Source organism: Symphodus melops, assembly GCF_947650265.1.
Source record: "Symphodus melops genome assembly, chromosome: 15".
Taxonomy (NCBI): Eukaryota; Metazoa; Chordata; class Actinopteri; order Labriformes; family Labridae; genus Symphodus; species Symphodus melops.
In genome coordinates, this window is record NC_136705.1 from 19,818,201 (window position 1) to 19,843,575 (window position 25,375).

At 42.9% G+C, this 25,375-nt stretch overlaps 1 protein-coding gene across 5 annotated transcripts; it reads right to left on the reverse strand.

The window, feature by feature from the left end:
- Positions 1 to 308: 308 nt before the first annotated feature.
- parga (poly (ADP-ribose) glycohydrolase a) lies at positions 309 to 25,364 on the reverse strand. Of its 5 annotated transcripts, none has more exons than XM_079362194.1 (18): positions 25,194 to 25,359; positions 24,260 to 24,322; positions 23,492 to 24,133; positions 23,255 to 23,369; positions 22,564 to 22,686; positions 22,372 to 22,452; positions 21,522 to 21,596; positions 16,966 to 17,058; positions 15,700 to 15,854; positions 11,586 to 11,665; positions 11,421 to 11,481; positions 10,670 to 10,745; positions 8,470 to 8,617; positions 5,265 to 5,343; positions 5,013 to 5,121; positions 3,366 to 3,471; positions 2,177 to 2,305; positions 309 to 1,522 (listed from the first exon to the last, which is right to left on the reverse strand). In XM_079362194.1, exons 2-18 carry the CDS (start codon positions 24,286 to 24,288, stop codon positions 1,341 to 1,343), a joined length of 2,283 nt encoding a protein of 760 aa, XP_079218320.1. In that variant the 5' UTR covers positions 24,289 to 24,322; positions 25,194 to 25,359; the 3' UTR covers positions 309 to 1,340. The 5 variants fall into 5 exon arrangements, 3 of the variants coding, with proteins under 3 accessions (XP_079218320.1, XP_079218319.1, XP_079218318.1); XM_079362193.1 differs by having other exon boundaries at positions 25,190 to 25,359; XM_079362192.1 differs by having other exon boundaries at positions 24,260 to 24,325; positions 25,190 to 25,359.
- Between the last annotated feature and the right edge of the window lie 11 nt (positions 25,365 to 25,375).

Here is a 25,375-nt window from a genome sequence, read left to right on the forward strand (position 1 = left end):
CCAAAATAAACAGAAACCAAAAGTTCCTCACAGGAGCTTTAAAGTTGTCTGAATGATTTTTCATTCCGGTGAGTAATAACGCCTGTCACCAAAGCTTATTGAGAAGGTGTTATTTTGTTAGTAATATCATTTTGGAAGCTTAAACTTTTGGTTGAGATTGAAATGTGTCAGTGAAATGAAAAAACAGCTGCGAAACAAATCAAAAGTTTCTGGCTAAATTGATTCGCTGAGGTTTAAATTGTTTTGCACTGATGTCTCGGAAATCAAGCAAATGTTAATCTAATTGATTTGAGAAGAGAAATACAAAGTTCACAGGATATAGTTTAATTACGAAATTATAATAAAAAGAGTACAACCAAAAACTACTAAAGTACAATAATATGCAATACATTTAGAGTTTTAAACCTACTTATTAACCCTTTATTAAATAGTCTCCAGAAATTACAAAACAAAATAGTAAATCATAAAAACAAAATTACATCCCCAAAGTTAATATTGAGTCAAAAACATTAGGAAAATAAGATTTGCGTGCAATTTTTTTTTTTCTTTGCCTCCCCACCCCTTTTTTATTTGCATTCAGTAGCAATACTGTGCTAAATGCTGAATAAATATAAAATCATATCTGGGAGTAGAATTAGTGGTCTAAGATGAACATTACCAAACATTTTCTTCTTTCTCTCTCATCTGAAATGACTCATTTTAGTTACCATGTGATTGATATTCATGAGAAGCCTCAAGGACAAAATGCTTGTGTTGAGCATTGACGTCCTAGCGGCTTCAAAAAAGCAGCAGGTGTGTGTAGAATATTTGATAAATAAATGTTACCCATGCATAGTCTACAGTATGGCATCTCATCACCTCACTGCAATCAGGAACCTAATGGCAGCTTAAGTGTCGAAAATAGAGAAGACTCATCCCAAAAAAAGGTAGCATGTGAGGATAATCACGTCCTGGAGAATAAGGAAGCATTTCATAACCATGCATATGATGAACATTTGGCCGTATATGTGTAATCAGGATGCAAAATTAAAAACAAATTCAACCATATTTAGACTAAGAAAGGCCTGACAGCAGCTAGGATTTACTATTGCTATGAGCCTCTGAAACAGCTCACCCTTATTTGGTGACAGACTACAAGGCTCCTATATTACCACCCATAAGAAAGGCAAAACTGTGTTTTGGTAGTTTGTGTGTTGGGGTCACAAACCTAAAGGGAGTAATGTGTGACAGAAAAAGTGATTGTAAGGAACAAGGCTGAGAGCACGTCGAGGAGTCTGAACCTGGAGTCTCTTCGACAGGTGGAGACGGGGAGGGAGGTTAAGTTATAGCTCTCTGAAGCGTTAATGAGAGTCTGAAGTCGCCAGGGACAGCCCAGAATCCTTAGCAGAGTCCGGGGCATCTGCTGTCGCAGCGCAAGAGATCTTCCCATAGATGAAATTGTAGAGGGTGACGTCAGGGCGAGGTTTGCGGCAATTCTTACACACCAGACTGTAGTACTGACTCAAAAGAGTGTACAGCCTCCCTGCAGAGAGAAAAGGAGGGCAGAGAGAAGGAGGGGGGGGGGGGTGCAAAGGGTTAAGAAAGGGAAGAAATATGGAGGAAGATAAAACCAGATTTAAAGATACAAGGAAAAAAAAGGACAAAGAGTCGAAGAACAAGGAGTACACACAGTAAAAGGAAATAAAAAAACAAGGGAAAATGAAAGTCTATTCTGCGTCATTTATAAATCACATACACGCGCACACAGGCCGTGAGCCTTTCCTCTTTAGCTCCACTTTAGGAAATGGATGGCTGGAGGGGAATTTCTCTGAAAGGCTTCAATAAATGTCAGCAGAAGAAAAATGAAAGGAGGGGGGGAGGGGAGAGGCCGGGGTCAGCTCAGGCAGTAATCCTCTCTGCTGCTAAGACTGAATGGAAGGGGCGGAGGAGCGGAGATGGCCCATGAGCTGCTATAACTTAACATCGCAGAGGTGCGTTCTGTTGTTTCTACGTACTGTCCCTTTAATGACGCCAACAAGGACAACCTTCAAGTGTTTAAGGAGCCTTGTGAGCCCCACAATGCACACCCTGACTGTTTAGTGTTTAATTCCCATTAAGAGCTGAACAGAGGATAGTTGATTCTGGTATGGTAAGCTAGTCTATAATAATACTCGTTTTATTTGGAGGCGAGACTTACCGACGGTGACGTGTCTCTCGGTGAGGAAAGTGTGCATTTTATGGATATCTTTCATCAGCTCAGCATCTCCAAACGTGAAATACGCCATGTCTCTCCCCGCCTCTGCTGCCGCCATCAACTGAATCAGCGCTGGAAAAATAGGAAAGGAGAAATCCAGTCAACAACAACTTCAGTGTTAGTGTTGCATGCGTCTCGGTTTCCGAATGAAACCATGAATGTGTAATTGGACTAAATGACGACAACAAAAGGATACAAAGCAGTGGAAGCTGGATAAAGTGCGACTGCAGGCAGAAAAAAAAAACAACAACAATGACAGGGAGCTATTTGTATCAGAGGAGTAAATAATCCACAGCTGGGAGCATAGCCTCCTCAATCTTTTAGCCCTTGCACATTAAGGTCTTAAAGCTCTTTAATATTTAATACTACGGATATTGATTCCAGATTAATAAACACAGAAAACCATCATGTGCGAAAAGGGTCTGCAATTATTACGACAACAAAACAGCTCAGCCTAAGCACCACATCTTAAGCTACTCTGATCGGTCATCTTGAACACGCTTATTGCCTTCTAAAAATACCAGCTCTGCTAATTCTGGATGAAACAGCGACATGTCTAAGGAAAATGTCAACAAACACATTCTTAAATCTTATTTACACTCATAATGCAGACAGGACAGGAGCTCTGATCCTCATCAGCAGCATGATGTTCTGGAGGGGACAGTAAGGTAAGTATACTCATGAAGAGGGATGTTGTGTAAGCCCACTGAGACCTGCATCAGCCTGGATTTATAGTGTCCCCTTCCCTGTAATCAATTGGCCTTTTAATGGAAAAACATAAATGTGTGTCAGCTGATCAATAAAGGGAGGGAAGGGCCGGGTGAGTGACACCCTGGGAGAGCTGCTAATTGACCAGAGAGTTTTGAGAGCGAGTGGCAGACTGTGTCTTACTGCCCGAAGGAACGCTACAAGAAGAATGACTGGTTCAGCTTCTGATATTTCAAACCTGCTCGATGGTCCAGAGTTAAAGTTTTATGCAAGCAGGACTTTATGTCTGCTGCTTTTTATCTGTTGAACCATTTCATCGGTCACACATGGGGGGAAAAAAACACAGAGTGAGTCAGGATTTTTTTTTGGTTTGTGCACAATCGGCCTCGTCCCCGTCATTTGGATCCATGTTTGTAATTGATACCTTTGAAACGCGTGTCCCCTCCGAAAGCTCCACAACCCCAGTTGCCTGTTGCCACAGCAGAGAGATTCTTTCTATTGATGTTGTTTCTGACGAATCCACAGTATGCCTGGAATAAATGCACAAAAAATAGAGAAAAGCAATGTATTCAGTGTAATGTAAAAAATAATATAAAGACTGTGCAATATGGAAATATGTACTTTTGTTTGCAGTCCTGTGAGCCGCTTGTGGAGTTGACTTTTAAAAACAAACTAAACAAAGTTGATATTTAAACCCTGGTTGAACAGCATCCTGGGTGTTACACATTACCTACCTATGCAACAGTGAGGGAATAATCTACCTGGTTAAATAAATAAACTGCAACATTGTCTCCATCAATAGAACAAGAAATGTTGCTTTTACATGGATTAATGAGAACAGAAAATCAACATTCAAAGTAGAAGTTGCAGCAGAGAGAACAGAACAGTAAAAAAAGTGCTGTTCAAAGTCTCAACACTCAATGTGTGACACTTTACAAGATAACCAGGAGCTCATAAAGACTCATCCAGGTGTTCTGTTGGACTGTTCCACGTTTACCATGCAGGTGATGATGCTAGGTACGAGTAGGATTCTGTTGGTTATGATACAGTGCCGTCACCAAATCAACGTGCAGTTAGAACAGACACATTAACTTAGTGCTGCCGTCGGGAAACAGCAGAGCTGGATCTGGGGGCGGTGCTACATTAGATGGAGGTTTTTCATTAACAGTGTATGGGATGTGTTCAGTATGGGAAAGATCAGGTGCGTCCCTGGGACCCATGGCCGGTTAGTTCACAGTGTCTTTGACCCATTCAAAACTAAAAAGACCCAGTGGACCACTCATCAGAATAAAACAACGACCCTCGGAGTGTCTGTCATTTTCTCTCATTTCAACCATGTAATCTGTCAGAGTTCAATAACACAGGATTTTAGCCAAAATCACAGGGCTCGCATGTGGGCGTCATCAAAGCTTCCCATCCGGCCCTCAGGATAGAATTCAATTCAGAAAATGTGAGAAGATACCATTTTTTGTGGCATTCTGGATATCTTTTAAAACAAGCGACAAAGCAACCCAAAAACAATTGAGTACGAAATTTGTTTTGACAAGCATTTGATTAGTTTGACAGAAATCCACCTGTTAGCTTTTAATATTCAATCAGGAGTATGAGCAACTGCTCTGCTTGCTGCGCTGAATGTGCACTATAGGACTGAAAATAAAACCCCCTCTGTTATGACTGAAATGTTGCTCATGTCTTCGCCTTTCTACATTTAAGAGTGAAGACAAGCTGGTAGTTCTCATTGAACATTTTGTTTGATATTCTCACATGCTGAGAGAAAAACAAACCTTTAACAAAACAAACTTTAGAGCACGATGAGAACCATGGTAAATACTCGTCTCACATTTCATCACAAATTAAATAGAAAGGACACAAAAATATTTTAGAACTCTAATTTTGTGCTGCACATCAAATATAATGTGAAGTTATTTGTAAACACTTTACACTAATATATCTGATGACTCCTGCCATAAAGCATATACTTTGCCATAAGGCACCTGTCTAAGAAGAGTCATACTAAAGCTGTTGTGCTAATACACACTCGGACACTCCTCTCTCTCTCACTCTCGCTCACCTTGGTGAGTTCTCTTGTCATCTTCTCCGGGAAAAACTGCTCCAGGAAGTGCCTGTGTTTAAGAGCATCGATGGCCACGATTTCTGTACATAGTCTCTGCCAGTCATCCCTGAAAATACAAGGAAAGCAATGACAGTGGCTGAACTCATAATGCAATGGAAAGTTCCTGCCATCTTTGCCCAATTTTTTTTTTTTAAGTGTGTCATATTTTTGGCATCAATAAAGAAAAACAGCACTGTATCATACAATTACCTGGGCGTCGCGTCCACGTAGCTTTCCTTCCATTCGTAACTCTCAGCATAGCCAGAATATTTACTGTATTGTTCTGTGCCTGCAGGGCGAGAAAGAAAGTCGAGAAAAAAATGAAATGACATTACTCAGTATTCAGCAGTCAGAGCACAGAGCGGCTCTAAATCGGTTTCAGCGCCTTGTTTCTCAAATCAAATTTAGTGCTTTCTATGCTCCCCATGTGGGTACACAGTATCAACGTGTATTGGATTGTCATAAATAAAGGCCATTGATTTAATAAGTAATCCGCTTTGGGGTTTGAAATGAAAAGCTTTCAGTCGTAATGGGAAGAAACTGCTGGAACAGAAGACGCTAACCTTGGCCACATTTGCAAAAGGATTGTTAAACATGAAATATCACTCATGAACTGAGAGGGTGACACACTTTAGATACCGGTACATTGATGGTTTGATAATGTGTGCTAGAATATGCTCAGGGTTAGAGCTAAAAAAAAGAAAAGATTTCCTCATTCGTCATTACAAATACAGCCACGCTCACTCCTGAATATGATGCCTGTTAACGGCTCCATACATTATGCATTTGAGGAAGTGAGATGGCGCTTCAGTGAAAAGGAGTAAAACACGTCATTAACATAGCCTTTGAAGTTCTAGTGTAATGTATGTACATGTAGAGTTACATGTGCTATTTATGGAGGGAAGGATTTTTGTATTTAACAACTGGAAAATAACTGACTTCATTACAGGAAGACTGTAAAGACTTTTTGATTCAGTAGACGCCGCCCTTGAGCACAAGCATTAAACTAAAACAAACCGTTGTTTATGAGACACCTCCAACGCTCCGCCACTCGCGTTCACACGAAGGAGTCAGGAATTAGAACGCACCTTAAATAATCACCTGTAAACATGAGCTCCTTTGCTTGAGCTACAATTGCCTGTGGCCTTCATTGCTGTGTTAGCAGGCTAATGTTAGCACGCTAATGTTAGCACGCTTTGGTTAGCTCGTAAACACAGCGCGACAACAGTACAGCTGGCGGGGACTCTGGCTTGTCACTCATTGTAGACAGTCATGACTTAGGGAGACATTTACACAGGATATACTTGATTTCTGTTGTATTCATGTGTAAGATTCTTCCTTTAAAAATTTGACCATTATTGTCAATGTGAAACAAACGTGAAGTCCAAACATTTATCAAAACATATTTTTAACCCCGTCTTGGACAATCTACGGCTCAAGCTCGAGGCCTTTACTGAACACAGGACATGACACGACGACAGAGCAAAGCCAAAGGACATTCTTCCATCATAGTTCAGCTCCTGTCAGTCAAATCAGGTACTCTCTTTGACACGAGCGACTCCTGACGGCAAACATTATGCTACCCATATCACTTCCTCCATTAAGAGCTGTCCTCCTCCTCCTTCACTTAGATGCTATTTATTACTGCAACTGACCGCGACAGCTTCCTGGCATCCAGACTTCCATCACTTGATTACATTGTGGCCCCTCTACCTTCCGATCTGAAAACGCCTACGGATAAAAACTGACGTAGCCTGTGAGGTACAAAAGCACTTCAGGGATCACGGTTAAAGAGCCACAGAAGACGAAGAAATATGATTTACCAAACAGGAAAGAAAAAACAAAGACAGAAGAGAACGGGATGTAAAAAGCCTCGAAATGGATACATGACGTAAAGCGGAAACGCTGCATTCGTGAGAGGAATATTCTGCAAGGTTCTAATGAATCTTTGGAGTAGCTGGTCCATTCCATTAGAGGAGCAATGACCTTAGTTGGGCTATAAATTCCTTTCTGTCTAAATGTAATAAAGTTAAGTGGAGAAGAGGAGGGGGAAAGGAGGGAGGCTGAGTGATGGGAGGGGGACGATGACTAACCACTGAAGGTGACTTGGAAGAGACGGGAGATCCAAGGAAGACAACATGGCGCCGGACAGAACAGATAATGTTTGGCTTTCCGAGCAGGAGGGTACTAAATGAGATAGAAGCTGATTGGCTGATTGGTTGAATAGAACACGGTATGCTTGGCTGTGTTTAGTAGTTTTACCAATATTTGTCTGGCACTAAATAGGCTCTGGATTGTACCTATTTTTATGATACGAGAGCCAGACGGGTCATTGATGTATACTCTATATATCCTGTGATCCACAAACAGTGGGATGGTCATGCATGTGATGAAGCTGCTTCATACTTGTTTCTGCTAGCCAGTCTGTTCTTTCCACTCTTTGGTGACACCATCAATACGTCCACTTGGTTGTAGCTTTGACATAAAGGCAAAAAACTGCTCAAGTGTCAGTCTTTGTCACTTTGTCTGCCATCTTTGACATCATCTTGACCTGACTCCTGAGAAGACCCCCCCAAGCTAACTTGCATATTTTTTCTGTTTTGATTCTCAAAGGCTACTTTCTTATCGTTTCCCCCTTTCTTTGGTAATAATTCCCAGAGGCTTCACTAGGCTGACAGCAACATGCACGTGCCTCTATGGGTTTAATCCGTGCTTGCCCTTTCTTTGACCGCTGGTGGACGAGGTACAGCTGTGCAGTAGGATGTCCAGAAGAGGAGGAGGAGGAGGTGGACGCTTCGACAGGTTGACCGACGCAGAGTGAGTTGGAGGCTGAAAAATAAAGCAATTCTGCTGGAGAGAAATGAAGGATAACTGGGCTGTCCCGAGGGAATCGATGCAATGGATTTACCTTCGGCAAGAATGGAAAGAGCAGGGAAAAATGAACAGAGCCCAATAAGCGTGCAGGGCTCAATAAAGTAGAGAAATTAACCTCCACCTCAGTTCAGCCAATTTAACGTGTACGATAACAAAAAGGTGTGTGAGATACACCAAAATGTGAGGGTCCTATACTGGAAAAAAAAAAGAAAAACAAGCAATAAAGGTCCAATACACTCCATGGAATGAAGGAGTTTTCAGAGTGAGACAGCACGGGGAATTCTCATAACGTGAGCATCATAACCCCTAAGTGATCTTAAAGGTCCAAAATATATATAGAGTTTCTGTTACTATCAATGCAAAGAGAGGGAGAGAGAGAGAGGAATGACGAGCGGGAAAGGAGCCATTGGTTGAACTCGAACCTGTGTCGCTCACACAGATGACCACAGCCTCGGTACACCAGGTGCCTGCACTAATCACTACACCACAAGCGCCCCCTAGAGGCTCATTAATCAGTGTTATAGTATGTGTGTCTTCGTACCTGTGATGATGAGGCATTCATTGGCTTCCAAAGCTTCAGTAAAGAGGCGAGAGATGATAAGTTCAGGGTTGATGACGAACCTGATCTCTTCCTGGACCAGTCCATGTCCTGTTACTCCTCCTCCCACAAACCTGTTAGCAAAGTCCACCTTGTGAAATAAAAGACACACACAGAACAGAAGAGTTCTTCAAGTCTTTTGTAACAGCGCTGATCTGTTCAAGTGTACAATCCATCATTCCTGTTATCTGAACAAATGATTATTAGTGACTCCATAATGTGAACTGTCACCCTGTCCGCTCACTCAACACTGACAAACATCTGGGAGTTTCTGCCCCGTTTCCTGCTTGGAAATAATCTAATCAGGAAAGAAAATCAAAACAATTAAAGAATCTAATGTAAACAGATGAAGCTACAACATGTTATCAACATTGTTAAAAATGAAATCTGAATAAATGTGACAACAGATGTTGTCGAGGGACATAATGGATCCTCTAAAGTGACAGCCAGAAAAAGCCTTTGTTTTAATAGTTTACGTATACTCATAGTGGAAGATGCTCATTCTTAAAGTGGAAGATGGGAGACAGGTCCGAAAATACTCTCTGTGCTTACCTGAGAACAGACAAAGAGTCAAACTGTGTCAGTATGTAGGCCTTACAGTTTGTCTGTCAGTAGTTTGTAAGTAGTCTGGACTGACTGATACATAAACAAGGACCTTTTATCTTCTTCTTCTTTGGTGTTTTCTGAACGTAGACAAACTAGTTTATATTGCTTCACTGAAGTGTCACGAATTTCCCCATTGGGGGTGAATAAAGTTATATCCTAAGAAAAGAGGCAGTCACATTCTGACTTTCCCTCTGATATCAGTGAAGGAAAGCTTTCAGTCATCCTGTGAAGTGACTCAGTGTTCCCTCAGATCTAGCCTTGTACTGAGACAAGACAATGAATCCTCATCTCTACGCGTTACGCGTTAAAACACCACCACGAGGCTGACATAAAGCTGGAAGGACAGATATTATCTTTCAAAACTGATGAAAATGAACTAAAAGCCAACAGCTTAAACTGTTTTTTTCTGCTTAATAGCAGATATCAGCTTAAGTTTAGTTGTTAGCATAATAAACCTAACACCTGCTCAACATCTGGATTCATTTTGACAGACTTGCACTTGTGTGCAAAAGGGAAGCAGAGTCTTAAAAGTTGAGTGAATGTTCCACTGAAAAAGGGACTTGGATGCAAAGCCGAAAATATTTATAAGCTCAGGGAAGAAATATTTTGATGTGATGCCATCGAGGCGAACTCCTTGTTTTTACAGCAGGAATAAGAGGACAGTCCATTCAATCACAGTGCTGCTCTTTAAACAGGCTGTCAGGGGTGAAGGTTCTGCTCACTGGCCCAAAGCTACGTCAAGACGTGTGACAGTCTGAGCGTTTGTCTGAGCATGTGTGGATGTTTCCTAACCAGTTGCTCAGCTCCTCTCCTCCCTCTCTGGTTGGCCCCCTTAACCCCCCACCCCCCCTCCCCTTCACCCTTCAATCTCACCTCCTGACAGAATGACAGCCCACTCTGCCCTATCCAGAGTCAACTCCAGAGCCAATGCCTGGCCTGCTGAGGTAGCTATCAATCTGCCCGCAGGACTCCTGGCCCACTTGGGTCGCCCCAGTGAGAGGGCTCACCCTCGTCATCTTTTCCTCCGTGCGCTTCTTTCTCCCTGAACCCCCACCCCTGGGTCTTCTCCTCCACCCATGCCTCTCTGAGCTACTCAAGTGTGTACATCAGCTGTCATCCAGAGTAAAATATGCAACAGAAATCCCAGGGCACCGAGGGGAGCAGGGAGATGGTGTGAATCTATGCAGGCATAAAACCAATGCCCTTCACTGGTATGCACAAAAATTATACAACTGAGTTTTGATTTTCTGCAGGTAGTGGAAAAGTATTCAGACAAGCAGCGGGTCTCTCGGACTTCTCAAAGAAAGTACAGAGATGTTGAGCATCATGCTGGTCTGGCCTGAGCAAAGCAACAAGTACAAAGAAGTCATGCTACTTCAAATATGCCAACACAAAGCAACAGTTAGGATACTAAACTTCAGGCGAAAAGGGAAATGCTATTTCAGTGATGAGGGTCACTGGTAGGCAGACACATTTTTAATCAGCCAAGATTAGATAATCGGTTTCACAAGATGCCAAACTATAAAGGAATTCCTACCTGCAGCATCCCATATCCATCAGCCTCGATGGTTCCCTTACAGGTGATGTGTAGGCGCGTGAGCTGAGTCTGGGAACTTCATAACAGAAGAGAAGCAAAATGTTATCTAAGGTAATTCCTGCTACAGTAAACGTTACATTTCCTAAAAAAAAGATGTTTGAAATAAATCGCTCGTGTCAGGAAGTGGTATGTTTGTTTTCTAAGGGACACAGCGCTGCTTGTAAACGGAACGAGGGCCTGAAGTTCTTTGACTTTTGAAAGAAATGTCTCCTGAGATTTCTACAGATCATTCTTTGATGCAACACGTCTTAAGAGTCGTTCCATATCTGATGTAAGGCTGATGTTGGTCTTGACCTGCATTCGGTCTCACAAGGTGTATGAATGCTTTGTGGGGCTCGATGCGCAGCATAAGGGAGTCGAGCCTTTATCACCGCAGTTCACACCTTCCACACTGAGGCTGCTGCGTTTAGTGACCATCAGACGTAACCAATCCCATTCATACACACAAACGCGGCCTAAAAAGCAGCGGGAGCAATTCATGGTTAAGTGACACATCTGACCGGTTGTGGGACGACCGAATCTACCAACTGAGCCACAGCCACAAGGCCCTTCAGCGGCTTCAGGCAAACAAACACAAACTATTTATTCTGGAAATAATTCCACTGAATATAAAAAGTGGACAAATGTACTTTATTTTAATTTAGCTTGTATAACGTTTAAACGTATAAAATAGTAGAAACAAGAGTAATACCTTTCCCAGTTTGGAGAATTGGACAGTACTTGTCTTGCGAATGTAACAAGACCTTTAGGCTCTTAAAACAGAAAAAGAGAGACAGATCAAAACCAAAATGTGTGCAATGAGTGAAAAAAAAAAGGAAGTTACTTAGACTTCAAGAAGCGAGTGTTTCAAGCTTACTCGTTTTTGAAACTCTCTTGAAGTAACACAGCAGAGTTTTCAATTTCTCAATTTTCCTCATTGAAGAGCCTTCAAATAACCTGAAAGAAAAAACAAACATTTTAGCCCACAAAACATAAACTCTTGTGTGAGATGGAAGTCTTTGTAAATGCTGGTGAGAAGGTCTCAGGCTCAACATGTCGGCCTGTTTATTTCAAATACATTTATGTTGTAGCAGCCAGGATGGTTTTTAGTCCATTATGTGTGACTCAATGCACAAACCTACTTTAAGCATGTCATGAGTGAGGTCAAGCTTACGGGCCGGCCTGGTATGTCTGCCATCTACCTCCATTCTACATACAATGGCAGAGCCTGGGGCCATGTTTTAATTCTCAGTAGCTACTCTGGAAACAAGGGTGGATGGAGGGAGGATGGGAGGAGAGAGAGAAGGAGATGGAGATGGAGAGAGAGAGTAGAGCACAGGCTGCAAAGCTTAAATCACCCCATACTGCCACTCTTTGTCCATTAAAAGCGACCTAAGCTGGTGACTAATCCCAGTCATACTTCTCCTTGTCGCTTTTTTGCCAAGAAAAGTCAAGGAACTAAAACAGAGAGGACGTATGAAGATCTTTACTGAGGGGGGTAAAAAACACATCATTTATTAAAGGCTAATCTTGCATATCAATTGCACTTTTGCAGACAGTTTAATTTCCTCACAGAAAACCTTCCTCATGCTCTTAGTACAACCCCTGCCCGATTCCCTGAGTCAGTGTTAATCAGACATAATGCACCCTGGAGGACACTCAGGCTATGAGATAATGCGAGTGAAACACAGGTGGACGAGGGTGAGACCACACATCATACTCTGCTGAAGACAGAAGGGCAGCTAATTCAATTACAAAATATATCGCAGCAATGTTCTTTTTGGGAGGATAGCGCTATTATTTATTTGTTCTGTATCCACGGTTACCTCCCGTAATAAATAAAGTGACCTAGGAGTTGATGTCTCTGACAGCTCAACCACCACACACCAACTGGGCTTTTTCTTGAAAATGAGGTAAACTCCTGTCACAGTAACGCAGGTTGAGAAAAACTGTGATTTTATTTCTCAATAATGAGCTTTCATAGACGAGCAAACTGTGAAACAGACTTTCTTTGTCATCTTCTCCTAAAAAAAAAAAAAAAAAAAGAGGAAAAAAAAAAACAGCTAAAGAGATAAGTCCGCTTCTTTCCTCCCCTCTCCAATCTATCCATCACTTAGCGGAGGACAAACCTTGACAGTTCTGCCAAAACAGCAATCAGCAGATTGCTTGCTGCTCTGCTTGTCCAAGACAGAGCGCTACAGTAGACGATAAGCTAAATGACGGTCACTCCCTCAATTACAAGAGGAGCGGGCGGGCCAGTAACGATCCACGGCCCCTTTCTGACTGCACTGGCTGTCTCATCGTATCTTATCTCTCCCCCCCGCCCCGTCTTGCTCTTTCCTTTATTTCGCTGCCGGCAGAAATGCTGATGGCGAGCCAAGTCCCTGAGACCAAGTGCTGGCACGGGTCTGAAAGAGTCCGCCCTGCGACTGGAATCAATGCTCACGTTATTACAGAGGCCTCTTTACTTATCTTGCCACTGCTGTTTTGATGTGGAGGTAGATACCGTGCAGCCTTACAGATGACTGAGTGTGAGGTTCAGATAAAATGAGCTTAAGGGGAGGAACGTGTCAGATATCGTCAATATTACTATTCTTGCAATTCATAAAATAATGCTGCTCGACCCCCAAGAGAGAGCAGAAGACTAGAAGATTACAGAGAATGTCTCATTTATATGCTCCCAGAACTACCTGCCAAGTCCTGCACTGACTTATATTCATGGCTTTGATAGACGGACGGCCCCCTGTGATGTCAGCATTTCATCTGCCGCCATCTTGTTTATTTGCCTCCAGAATTGACCATGCCAGCACAACCGAAAGGATGCACATCCTTATGTCTCCGTCTTGTTGACAGGCTGGCGTGGGATGGCCTTGTCAATCGCAGCGAGCCACGCCCTAACGCATTCCCTGCTTTATCGTCTATTTTACACTAAAAGGGATCACGGGAGCAACGAGGCAAGGCAACGAGGCAAATCTGAGGAAGACCATGTTGGCTCGAAACACACTTGTTGCTTCATGAGTCCTTTAACTGAAGCCTCCTGGGGGACCTCGATATATTTTTTGGCTTCCCTTCCCTTCAACGCTTGTGCTGTCCATTCTTTATACAGTCAATGGTTCAGACTTCTGTGCAGTCTCCCCCTGCTGGCCGAATGTTTCAAGGCTATAGTTTTCACACGGGTGGCCCAGGTGAAAGGCAAAATGCCAAAAATGAATCTTAAAAAAAAAAAAAAAAAAAAAGAGAGAGAGAAGGCACATCCAGTTTCTTGGCTTTTCCAACAGAGAATCTCCACTCCATTCTTACGGATTGTAGCTTTTTCTTTCTCATTTCCAAATCTATACCTGCTGCCTGGGAACAGATCCAAAAGTTTTCACACTAATCACTAACATACGGCCTTAAAAAAAAAGCAGGAAAAATTGAGTTGAGGTGACTTCTGGAGTATGTCTCGGGTCGGCCACAAATGCAATAACAGAGCTGGGAAACATGATTCATTATCATTCTGTTATCAACTCCAGCATATCCACTTTCTTACAAGCTTAACAGCTGTTTGAGAAAATAAATAAAATATGTTTACTGTCGGCCAGATTGAGTGAGACATCTGCTAAAAAGTGAAAGACATCACATCAAATATCTTAAGCCCAAATAAAAAAACAAGAGACATTTCTCTAAAACAGAGAATAAGCCCTCACAGAGTAACCAAGCCAAGAAAACTTAATAATAGAAAAAGTTTAATACAGCCACAGTGTAGAACTAATGTTGTCAGTCTCAGGTTGTGTACCTCAGATACAATCGTGCAACAACCATCTCTCTAACAAGTGCAGGTCTGACTGAAGTCGTACATCAATTCGCTCCTGTCCAAATAGCATGACACATCAAGATTGTTAGAAAAACACCCAGACAGCGAGACAGGTGTGCTGCTTAAAACATCTATCCGTCAATTTGTTTCAATTAGCCATCCCGGGCTGTCTAAACAGCCCACTGCTTCTGAGTAGGAAGAAACAGAGAACATTCATTTAAGACTGCCTACGCTCAACCTCCCTCCCCCACAGAAAGACACGGGGCTAAGAGAGATTCTCTGCCCACAGTCCCGCCCTCAAACCTATAAAGTGACAGCACACAAATGTTGTCTTAAAAGGTACCCATAAAAAAAACAAAAAAAAAAAAACCCACCACATAAAAGATAACAGAAAATAAATACCACAAGCTACATCTGTGTTTACGAGCAAGATGCAGCCGCTCAGTTTGCCTTGTTGTGACCCACTGCATGCATGAACAAAAACAAAAACAATAGACTGGAACGTCATTGTTGTGTGAGAATGTATGAACATATAGTAAATGAGCAGACACTGAGGGGGGGGGGGGGGATCAGAATGAATGTATGAATGTATAAAGGGGTTTTCAAGGCAGTAGTGCCCCCTTATGGAAGCACGGATCAGCTTCGTTTCCTCGAAATGTTTGGCTCAATTAAAACAGAAATATTCCAATAACCAGTTTTGGATGCTTTCGTAATAAATGAAGTAAACAGAACACATTGTTGATACATCTGAAGGAAAGTTGCCTGAAAGGACACTTCTTCAAAAATCATAAGAGATCCTCAATGTATTCGAGTGCTAATATAAAACCGTGGTCGCACTGGATTCTCTGCTCGCTGCACGAGTAGAACAAAAGTTTAATGAGTCCAATGATGCTCGTGTCAAGCAGCATCACAAAGCTTCTTCGTGAAGCGTGGCAGCGTGCAGACCAGTGAGGCCAACTCAAGATCAATATCAGGGTAGAACATCTCTCCTGTAATAGCTCAGAGAGGAGCGTGTGAATGAAATACCTGCGACTCCTGCTCTCTTAATGACCTGAGAGAGTCACTGTTTTGTCTCTCTACGTGTGTGTGTGTGTGTGTGTGTGTGTGTGTGTGTGTGTGTGTGTGTGTGTGTGTGTGTGTGTGTGTGTGTGTGTGTGTGTGTGCGTGTGTGTGTGTGTGTGTGTGTGTACGCCTTCACCTGTAGAAGTTGATCTCAGGGTAATTGCCGTACTCGGACTTGCGGGAGTTTCGTCGAGGAAATGTGCAGAAGAAGGCGTTGGCCAGAAGACAGGCTATTTGCTCCTGAGACAGAGTCAGGGAGTGGTTCACCTGTGACTTCAGTAAGGGGATTGGCTAAAGAGAAGAAGAAAAAAAACACACAGAGAAAAGTCAGAAGCACAGAGACAAAATGAGGGAGTAAAGATGAGAATGGGCAATGCTACAAGGAGAAGACATATACAAGAGCATGTTTGGTGCTGCGCCGTACATCTGAGGGTGAAGGGGGGGGGGGGGGGGGGGTAGATAATTAGTTTAGCAACCTTGCGAGCAGAGGAGACAAGAAGGGTTCCATTAGGAAAATGGGTGGTAGTAATTAAGGGCCTGGTTTTCTTGCTCTCCCCCAGGTTCACTCAGTCACACGCACACACAACGCCCATCCATCTTCACTGATTAGGGCTAAAGAGCCTCCCAAGGCTGCCCAGTTAGCAGATCAATACCAGCGCTAATAACACACACGTAAACATTAGCCTTGACGCTTCATACTGCAAACAAGAGCCAGAGAGCTTCGCTGTTCTCGTGCGAGAAAAATGATTTGTCACAGAAATCCCCTCCGTTAGTTAAACCTGAGCATCCCTGACGTCCTGCCCTTGGTTTAAGTCTCCTTCAGTAACAAGAGGGATTCTCCCATCATGCCCAGAGTGAGAGCAGAATTATTCAATTACACTGTGGATTCTGAGAACGATAACTGAATTGCAAAGATACAAATCTTGGAATTCTTGCGATGCTATAATTGATGACAGAGAACTGAAATGAAGATAAATGAGGCTGACATTTCAAAGATGTGTGGCATGGATAAGCTCCATTTATTGGGAATTAAAGAGAAGGCCGACGAGATTTCATGGGGGGACAGTATCCGACCCGGTTTTTTGTAATATACGCTGCAAAGAGGATGAACGGAACATCCAAATATCAGGCGGATGACTGGACATGAGACGGACCTCTGCTCTCTTTTCTAATGAAGCACTTCCTGATACGGACACCAAAAAAAGGTTGAATTCATTTTCAAGCAGTTCCGACCGAAGACACTTATCCTCACTCCTTTAAAAACGTTACGTCAGTGTTAGAGAGACAGAAAGAGAGAGAGACAGAAAGAAAGATATAGATAGAACGAGAGACAGAAAGAGAGAGCTAAGATTTGAGTTTTTGAAGTGCAGAACTGTGTACTCCATCTGCACACTGAACTCACCATGGTGCAGAGGCGAGGGGCACTGAGTGCCAGGTCAACCATACCAGGTAGTACGGTTTTAAACAGCTCCTGTAGCTTGAAATCCTCAAGACACTGGAGAGAGGAGAAACAGAACAGAGAGAGACACGGGCAGAAATGTTGTTAAATAGGACATCACTGTGGAGCTGTGTCGCTTAGTTAGGTAGATTACACCTGTGGTGACAGAGTCGCTGGTTTTATCTGACAGAAAAATTAAGCACAAGATCGATCCAACAAGGAAAAGAATATACAACCAAACATGCCACATCTCTGCTGATCAGGAAGGATGATCCCTTTCCTCAGGATTTTTAATCGCTTTACTGTCGCTCGGTTTTCCCAGGGTAGATTTTTTGTCGGGTAAGATAAAAGACAGAACAGCAGCCCGTGAACTCCGTTTCTACATTTTGGATTCAACAATGTCTTAAATAAGGCGGCAGTAGCTCAGTCTGTAGGGACTTGGGTTGGGAACTGGAGGGTTGCTGGTTCAAGTCCCGGCATGGACCATATCTGCAAATAGGCTTGGTAGCTAGAGCGCTCACTGTGGGCAGCCCCTCACTCTGCATGTCACTAGGATCCTGCATGTGTGCATGAGTGTGTATCTCGGCCTGTGTGTGTGTTCATGTTCATTAGACAGAGTGTAAACTGAATATCCCCTTGTGGGATTAATAATATTATATTATTATAAGAAGCAAATCTTTCCGGATCATAGAAAGCTTCAGGACCGTCTTGCCCATCTGAAGAGAGAAACGACGAAGCGTCCAGCTCAACCTGCTGTTACTTTTATACGAGGAAAGTTTTATTATTGTCTCGAAGAGCGGAAAAGACAGAGAAGTCCTGATAAAAACAAGGAACAGCCAACGATTTGATGAAAAGTCGGACTGGCTTCCTGGTGAATCTGAGGCTACGGCAACCACGGCAGGATGCTCTAACCTCTCATATCAACAAGAACACAAAGTGTCAGTGAGGGGCGGGGGGGGGGGGGGGAGGAGAAGTTTATTGTTGTTTTGAGAGTGAGCCCCCACTTCACAGATATCAAGAACCCTAACGTTTCCGCAGTAGAAGAAGAAGAAATAGAGGCGCTGCAGAGCTCCTCACTACATACACACACACACACACACAAACACACACACACACACACACACACAGACTCTGTTTCTGAAGAATTTACCATCAATCTGTAAGAGAGGCTGCCACGGCCGAGGCATCCATACTTCAGCCTGTAGCTTACCTCAGCATCACTCCAAAATAAACACCCAGTTATTCCATCATAGAGCCAGATTTACAACGCAATCACTTACGAGTGTATTGGCTTCGAATGTCAGCGTCATCAATCTCCTGCTTTACTCTATCAAGGTAAGCAGGGGAGCTCGCGCTGATTAAATGGACCTTCTGGAGTAAATGCAAATGACCAATGGAGGAGAGAGTGGCAGGGTGATTTCAAACAGGAGGTCTTTGGTGGGTGATTTGGCTGGGGTGGGTAGTGGGGGGGGCTTTTATACGGCTGCAGAGCGGGTCTGACTAAACGCTGTCAGAAGTAATGAGCTGGCAGACATCATAAAACGCTCCTGTGGGACTAATAGATGGCGGTTGGTGATGCGGCAGGATGAGGGCAGAAAGATGATCCTCCAGCTGGCCACAACTGTTACACAGCCACAGCTAACTGTACAGATCACATAACTGAGCTCCTGCAGAGCGATCGAGATTAACCGCCACATAAGCTAATGATGGACACCACACCCACCTCCCGCCCATTCTGCTGTTTACACGTTACATTTTCAGTCCATGGCGGCTCAACCGATGCACATCTTGATTCCATATTTTGCATCAAAAAGGTCTTAAACTGTTTCTTTTTTTCTCTCCCATAGACGGATAATTCCTCCCTTTTTCTTCGTTGATGTTCACTGACAAACTTCGGTTTTCACAGCAATAATGAACGCAATGCTCAGCAGGGCAACTCGAGCGAGTGCTGTCAGGTGGCGCCCCCCCCCTAAGGGAGGTTTTCTACTGTCGTTGCAAATTTGCACATTTTGGGCTACTGCTGCAGTTCACTTTTCCAAAATAAGCATCCATAGAATTGTCACTTGATGACTCCTTTAAGGACTGGTGCTGACAGACGTCAATCGAGACATGATACTTTTGTTCGCTCTGTACTGTTTTGATCACTCTAGATGGTCATTGTTTTTTATGATTTTCTCTGTCATTTATATTTCTCAGTGTGTCTTATTGTTCCAAATAAACGTCAGTCAAACAAAGAAGAGAAAAGTCCCAGGTGGAGAGAAAGAAACAAAACGAGCGAGAAAGCCCAAACGTGAGACGGATCCGGTGTCTTGTTGCCTTGCTGCTAAATGTACTATTGGACCATCAGCTGTATTTACTCCTGGACTGCTTCCTGCTCAGCCCTTAGACATTCATCAGAACGTGACACTGTGACAGTTCCATTTAGCGAGGGCGGGAATACAATTTACAGACAAGCCCTAATTTGGGTAATTCTCTTTTCCCCTCCTGTGGCTATTACACGTCGAGCGGAGTGTCAATCACGGGAGCAGGGACAGCGCACCGCCTGACAATTACCCCAGTGCTGCACAAATGGTGCTCCAGATTTAATTAGGTGGTTTTGGCTGAGGAGCACAGCAGTTAGGATTCAAACTCGCCACAAAGCAAAGCAGAGAAAAGTATTACTTGAATGTAAAGGACGGAGCAGAGACGCCATTAACATTATTATGTAGCTAACTAAATATTTGCTATGTAGCAAAAAGGTTTGAAAAAACTAAGTGTGTTTGAGATGCGTCTCCTCTCCTTAGATTGTGCTCGTCTGCTGTACAGTGCAAGCTAATCATCCCTTTTACTTATCTATTTACCCAGATTGGTCCAATCGAGATGAAGACTTTTCTCTTCAGGAGACGTGACCGAGACAGCCAGCAGCAAAAACCCAAAGTTACTGACAGAGAGTCAAAGAACAATTTACAAACACGACATTTTGCTTTCAGGTATTTCATTTTAGAGAATTAAAAGAACTCCAGCTCCTTGAGTATCAGGACTATGCAACAGATTCCACGTTGAGGGTGCAGAACACCCACAAGTGCTTTTCCCATTTTTCATTTGTCCGGTATGTTTCTGCATAACAAACACATCTAAATAGTATATCAAAGTGTACGAGCCTACAGGTTGTCAGAGCAGTCCATCTTACCCGAGAGTAAAAGTCACAATGATCAGGCAGAGAGAGAAAAAAAAAACTGAACCTGAAGATATTTTTGTATCCCTCTTTACTATATCTCCAATGAGTTCATATCAGAACCTTGACATGTCCTTTTTCTTAAAGCCCCGCCCTCCACCCTCTGCCTTAAGAGTGAGCTTCTTGCTGGCTTCACTTAGCATCCACTGCAGATTTAATGAGTGCTTTTAATTAAATTGGATTAAGCTATAAAAAGGCTCAGGCGACTATTGATCCAACGAGCTTTTTTACTTTACTCTGCAAAATGATTTTAGAGGGAGGAGTAGAGGAGGCCGTTTAGGAGTGGTCTGAATTCAGCTGAGTAATCACTGACCAGAAAAGACGAACATCAGTTTGAAAAATCAATCCGACTGGACTGTAAACAAGCATGCAATCTTTTCGACTTGATTGTAAAAGCTCCATTAGAATAATAATTTGTACTGTCAGTCGAGACATGGCACAGTAAGAAGTCTAGAATCAGCTCCAAGCTCCTCGAAATGAAGGCTACGAAACTCGGCTTTGAACTGAAGTTGTTTTTGTTTTTTTTAATTCAAAGACCATGTTGTTGTTGTGCTTTTTGGGGGCATTGTAGACTGCTATATGGTATAACTCACTTTAAAGTTAACAAAACATTGTCAGCCATCTATGAGATTTCAGGGCGAATCTGTGCAGGGAAAGAGAGGTGCAGATTCACGCCACAAGGGAACAAGTGTCTCTCTTTGGTCTTTAATTGTCTCTAATTAAAGACCTTCACTGAAAAGAGGATAGGAGGTGTACAAAAGAAAAGAAGAAGGAAGACAGAAGAAAAAAAGATACTCATTCCCCTGGTTCACCTGCAGCAGCTGCCGCCGCCATGCTCGCTGCTCATCTGTCCTAACTGTATGACGCCTGTTTGGTCCCGTGAGACTCCCCAGGTACTGGGAGGGGACCACGCACACTGACGGACTGGCAGCAACACACAGAGAAGCAGTCTCCCTTTGCAACCACCACTCCACTTCAATAACAGTTTTAGCTTCATTCTTCATTACGGCTCATTTCAAACACATAATTAATCGTTGAGTGAAACGAACAGTGCCAGTGTTTACCTGGCAAAGTTCCGTGAAACAAACAAGTGGCTGCATGACACTGAGGAGGTGTTTACTCACATGTCAATTCTCCTTCACTGCAGATGGCCAGTTAATTAGCAAAGAAAGAAATTCATATAAAGACTGAAGTGTTGTGTTTCTCAGGCTCAGACGAGGCCAGTGGGTTTGCGAGACGCTGAATTCATTTCCCCGCTTTATCGTTTGTACAAAAGCAGTCCAGAGATGTGCTTCAGACAGCTTACCTCCGTGCAAAGCAGGTTCAGCGCAGTGAAGTCCCATTTCTTCGCATGGACGATGTTGTATCGCAGTATTGCATCCTAGAGGGAAATAAGAATTCATTCATTCACGGTAGATGACATTAAATGGATTAAAAGGTGTGGCAGTAGATGAAAAGCAACAAAAACCTTCAGGATCACAGACTGCTTGTGTTCCTTCAACACAAGATGTTAGAGGTTTCTGTGTTATCATTGCAAACTCTGCCACCATGTGGTCATACACGGAACAAGTTTGGTACGTTTACAACAGGTCTGTTGAAGTGTAGTATAACTTATAGGAGAAGAATTTGACCTGTTTCCGAGCCATGCAGGCTAAGTGGTTAACTACAACAAAGCTTTTAACTTAAGTTAAAAAACTGCATTTAAAACGGTGTCTTGTCCTGCTTTTTCTTTACAAGCTGTTTTCACTCATCACCCTCAAAGTCTCACACTACAGTGTGATTGAGTAAACACTTTTTTTTTTTTTTTTACTTAACTTCATATTCACCGCATGTCTATATCTGTGAACACTTATTCAACTCAACTGAAAGACAACTTAAAAATAATGGAGATAAGAAGTGACCTGAAGACTGGTTTAAACTTGGAAGAGCAAACAAGAGTGATTCTGTCTCTCTGAATCCTCATATTCAGAGAGACACATGAGAGAATGCACAATCTAGGTGTTTGCTAACATAAAGAGCAGGGAGAAGAATTTGTTGTTATGCCATCTTTTGATTTATTTTCAGAAAGAAAAAAAAAAGGATGTTGACATAAGAGCATGTTTCTTATTGAGGCCTCAGAGTAGGCTCAACCTAATCCACACGTCTTCCTGCCTTACCTTCACATCCAGGCTACTTTTGAAGCCCTCGTGCAAGGAGGTCTGGATCAGTTCCCAGCGACTTTGGACACCGCCTCCATCCTGCATGACACATCAGATAACACGGGTTGCTTTGGGTGCAACGTTCAAACAGTAGTTAACCTTATTCAGGGACTTGTGCGTGTAAAGCAAAGTGGAAATGTTCCAGTGCACCTCGGTCTCCACTGGAAAGAGATTCTTCTCCGAGCAGGGCATCTTCACATGCACATCATCCCATGCATCTCTGAACTTGCTGGGGTGAGGGACAGGGAGCTCTCCCGCTCTGAGGCGATCCGTCTGGAACATGGAAACAAAGTAGCAGAAATACTGAAAGTTAAATGCTATATTTTCATTATTTCTGAACATAAATCCATTAAAATCTATTTCCAATGCCACATAAATGAATCCAGAGATAGTAAAAATACAAGCTTTGAAGTAGTTTACCAAACGCCCCATGTTCCTTTTCTGGCTGACTTAAGAAAAGAAAGCTGGCTTGAATATTGACATGTGTTTTTTTATTTAAAACAGTAAATAAAAATCCAGCATTATTGTGATGTTGCTTGAGTCGCAGTGTTCAGTTGTTGGTTAAAGCCAGTTGTATTTTCACAGCAGCTCTCACAGAGTTGCCGTGGGACTACAAGTAGAACACACAGTCTGATAGGAGCTTTACTGACAAGAAGCCCTGAGGGGGATTCACAGAGTACTGCTCATTTCCACTGTCACCATCCAAACAGGCTTCCTCATTTTGTCTCGCTCATGTTTCTCCAACTCGTTCTATCTGCCTTTAACAAAAGCCCACACAGTAAAAGCCAGACACCTCTGCATGAACCTCCTGTACATGATTTTACCACATACATTGACTCACCCTGATTGTGATCGTGTGGTGAGACGTGGCTTTGAGCTGAGTCAGAGACGGGGCACACTTGGGCATTCTGTTCAGCTCGTTTATGGGCGTCCCCAGCCAAAACTCAGAAGAGGTACTGCAAAGACCAAACACAAAATAACTGAATATTACTGGATGATGTTTGGGAGCATAGCGGTGTAATGAGACATCAGACAAGGGGTAAAGTGAATTGTAAAAGGCAACAATGTTGAAGAGTACTTTTCCAAAACCGCAGCTGACGAGGCTCCTGTTGGCCCCTGGCTCACATCAGAGGAACCACTGCACTCTGCCACCTCTGCATCCTGAGTACCCAGTTGGACGCTTTCTTTATCCGAATATCCAGAATCAGAGTCTTTGACAGAAAGTTCAGATTCCTTTACCCGAGCCTTTCCAATACCAGGATCGTCCACACAAACCGTGCAGTCAGGCTCTTTGTCGGCAGAGTTGTTAGTGAGCTTGGTGTCACAGACAGGGCTGTCTGGGCTTAGCATCTCCACGTCACTGGACTCATTCACACCCTTCCCGGGACCAAGTTTAAGAAAGAGGGTGAGCTTTGGATTTGGGCATGTTGATTCATCCGGGTGAGGACCAGGTGAATTGGGCGTCTTGGATTTCTCTTCATTAGAGGATTGTGTCTGAGCGTGGTTACTTCTGCTACCTTCAGGGACAGATTCATCCGGCCCACACGCAGAACCACAGTCCATCAAATTTTGCGATTCTACATCTTCTTGTGTGTTCTCAGTCGGCAAACAGTCTTTTGTGATGTCACTTTTATCTGACGCACACGCTCCTGTATCCTGTTTCCCATCTGATAAGTCTTGTCTTGAATTTGAATGTTGTGAATTGTCTTCATCGGTCACACTGAGGAAAATAAAGAGAGTGGGATAAAAAGTGGGAGATTGACAAGTCAGCAGGTTGAATCAGGTAATCCTTTGTATACTATTCATAATTGAGTTACATTTGAATCTGAAATCTGCTTTACTCTACCTTCTTTGAGAGTCCATCACTTCGTCCATCTTTGACAGATCTGACACGATGAATTAACGACAACTGCTTGAGAAACAAAAGATATTCACATGTAGATCAGCGGTGACATTTTGGACAACTTATACCTACAGAAGGATGGATGGATGGATGGATGGATGATAGATAGATAAGTTTAGTTTATTGGTTCATTTGAGCAGCAGACACAATAACAGACATCAGATGTACTCACAGGGGATAAAAGAAACAGGGAGAAAATGCTCTCAAAAGGAGTAGGGTGAAGTTCCCAGAACTTATGTGACCCCTACCCCTGACTTGTCAAACATGAAAGTCTTGATAGATAGATAGACAGATAGGTAAACAAATAACCGCTGTCATCCCTCCCTTCTGGATATAATACACCCCTATCAGGCCAAATACAAAGAGTTAAACATTTAAGGTGTGGTCTTGATCTGAAGTTAAACTCAACACCTTCAGAAAGGACAAGGAGAGAAACGACACTTTGGACTTTGCACTATTTTTGGACTTTGTCTGGACCACTTCTCTCGGCCGATGAAGTCGGAGTGAGTGAGTTAAATCTCAGCTTTGTACACAACAGAAAACAGAGTAATCACAACAGTCCCACTCACAGCCTGACCCACGACTGTCAACAAATCATGAACAAACGCTGCTCCTGGATAGCTAAACAACACAGTGTGTTTTTGAACATTCACTTTCATAGTTAAGAGAGCTCTGATGTCAAAACGCAGACACGGATTTATCTCTCAGATATTTGTCACTATCTTTATTTCTCTGATGCGGGGAGGAGAAAATCACAAGTCATCATCCTGAGCTAACTTAGCTTTCATTGGCTACATTTCAACACGTTAGCTCCGATTAAACCTAATCATGCCTTTAGTAAAATAAATAAATAAATAAAGAGATATAACTTACATGTCCTACTTTGACTTCTGAGTAAGGTGCGTTACCATAATTATGTGTCTATTTTCATGTGCAGAGATTGTGATCGTTCACTTCTTGGTTTACTTTCACTCCATTGTTGCAGCCAGCTGCTTCACGTTGACGGCAGGGGCGTCGGGGACCAATAGGAAAGTTCGTCTCGGGAAAATAGGCGGGATC

What these genes read in the sequence shown, in the direction of transcription:
- parga (XM_079362194.1), bottom strand. Translation starts at nt 24,288, where the DNA reads ATGGACGAAGTGATGGACTCTCAAAGAAG. An exon ending in TGAACCTGCTTTGCACGGAG is followed by an intron (nt 17,059 to 21,521) that starts GTAAGCTGTCTG and finishes TCCTCTCTCCAG; the next exon opens with TGTCTTGAGGATTTCAAGCT. An exon ending in AATTCTCCAAACTGGGAAAG is followed by an intron (nt 10,746 to 11,420) that starts GTATTACTCTTG and finishes TCTGTTATGAAG; the next exon opens with TTCCCAGACTCAGCTCACGC.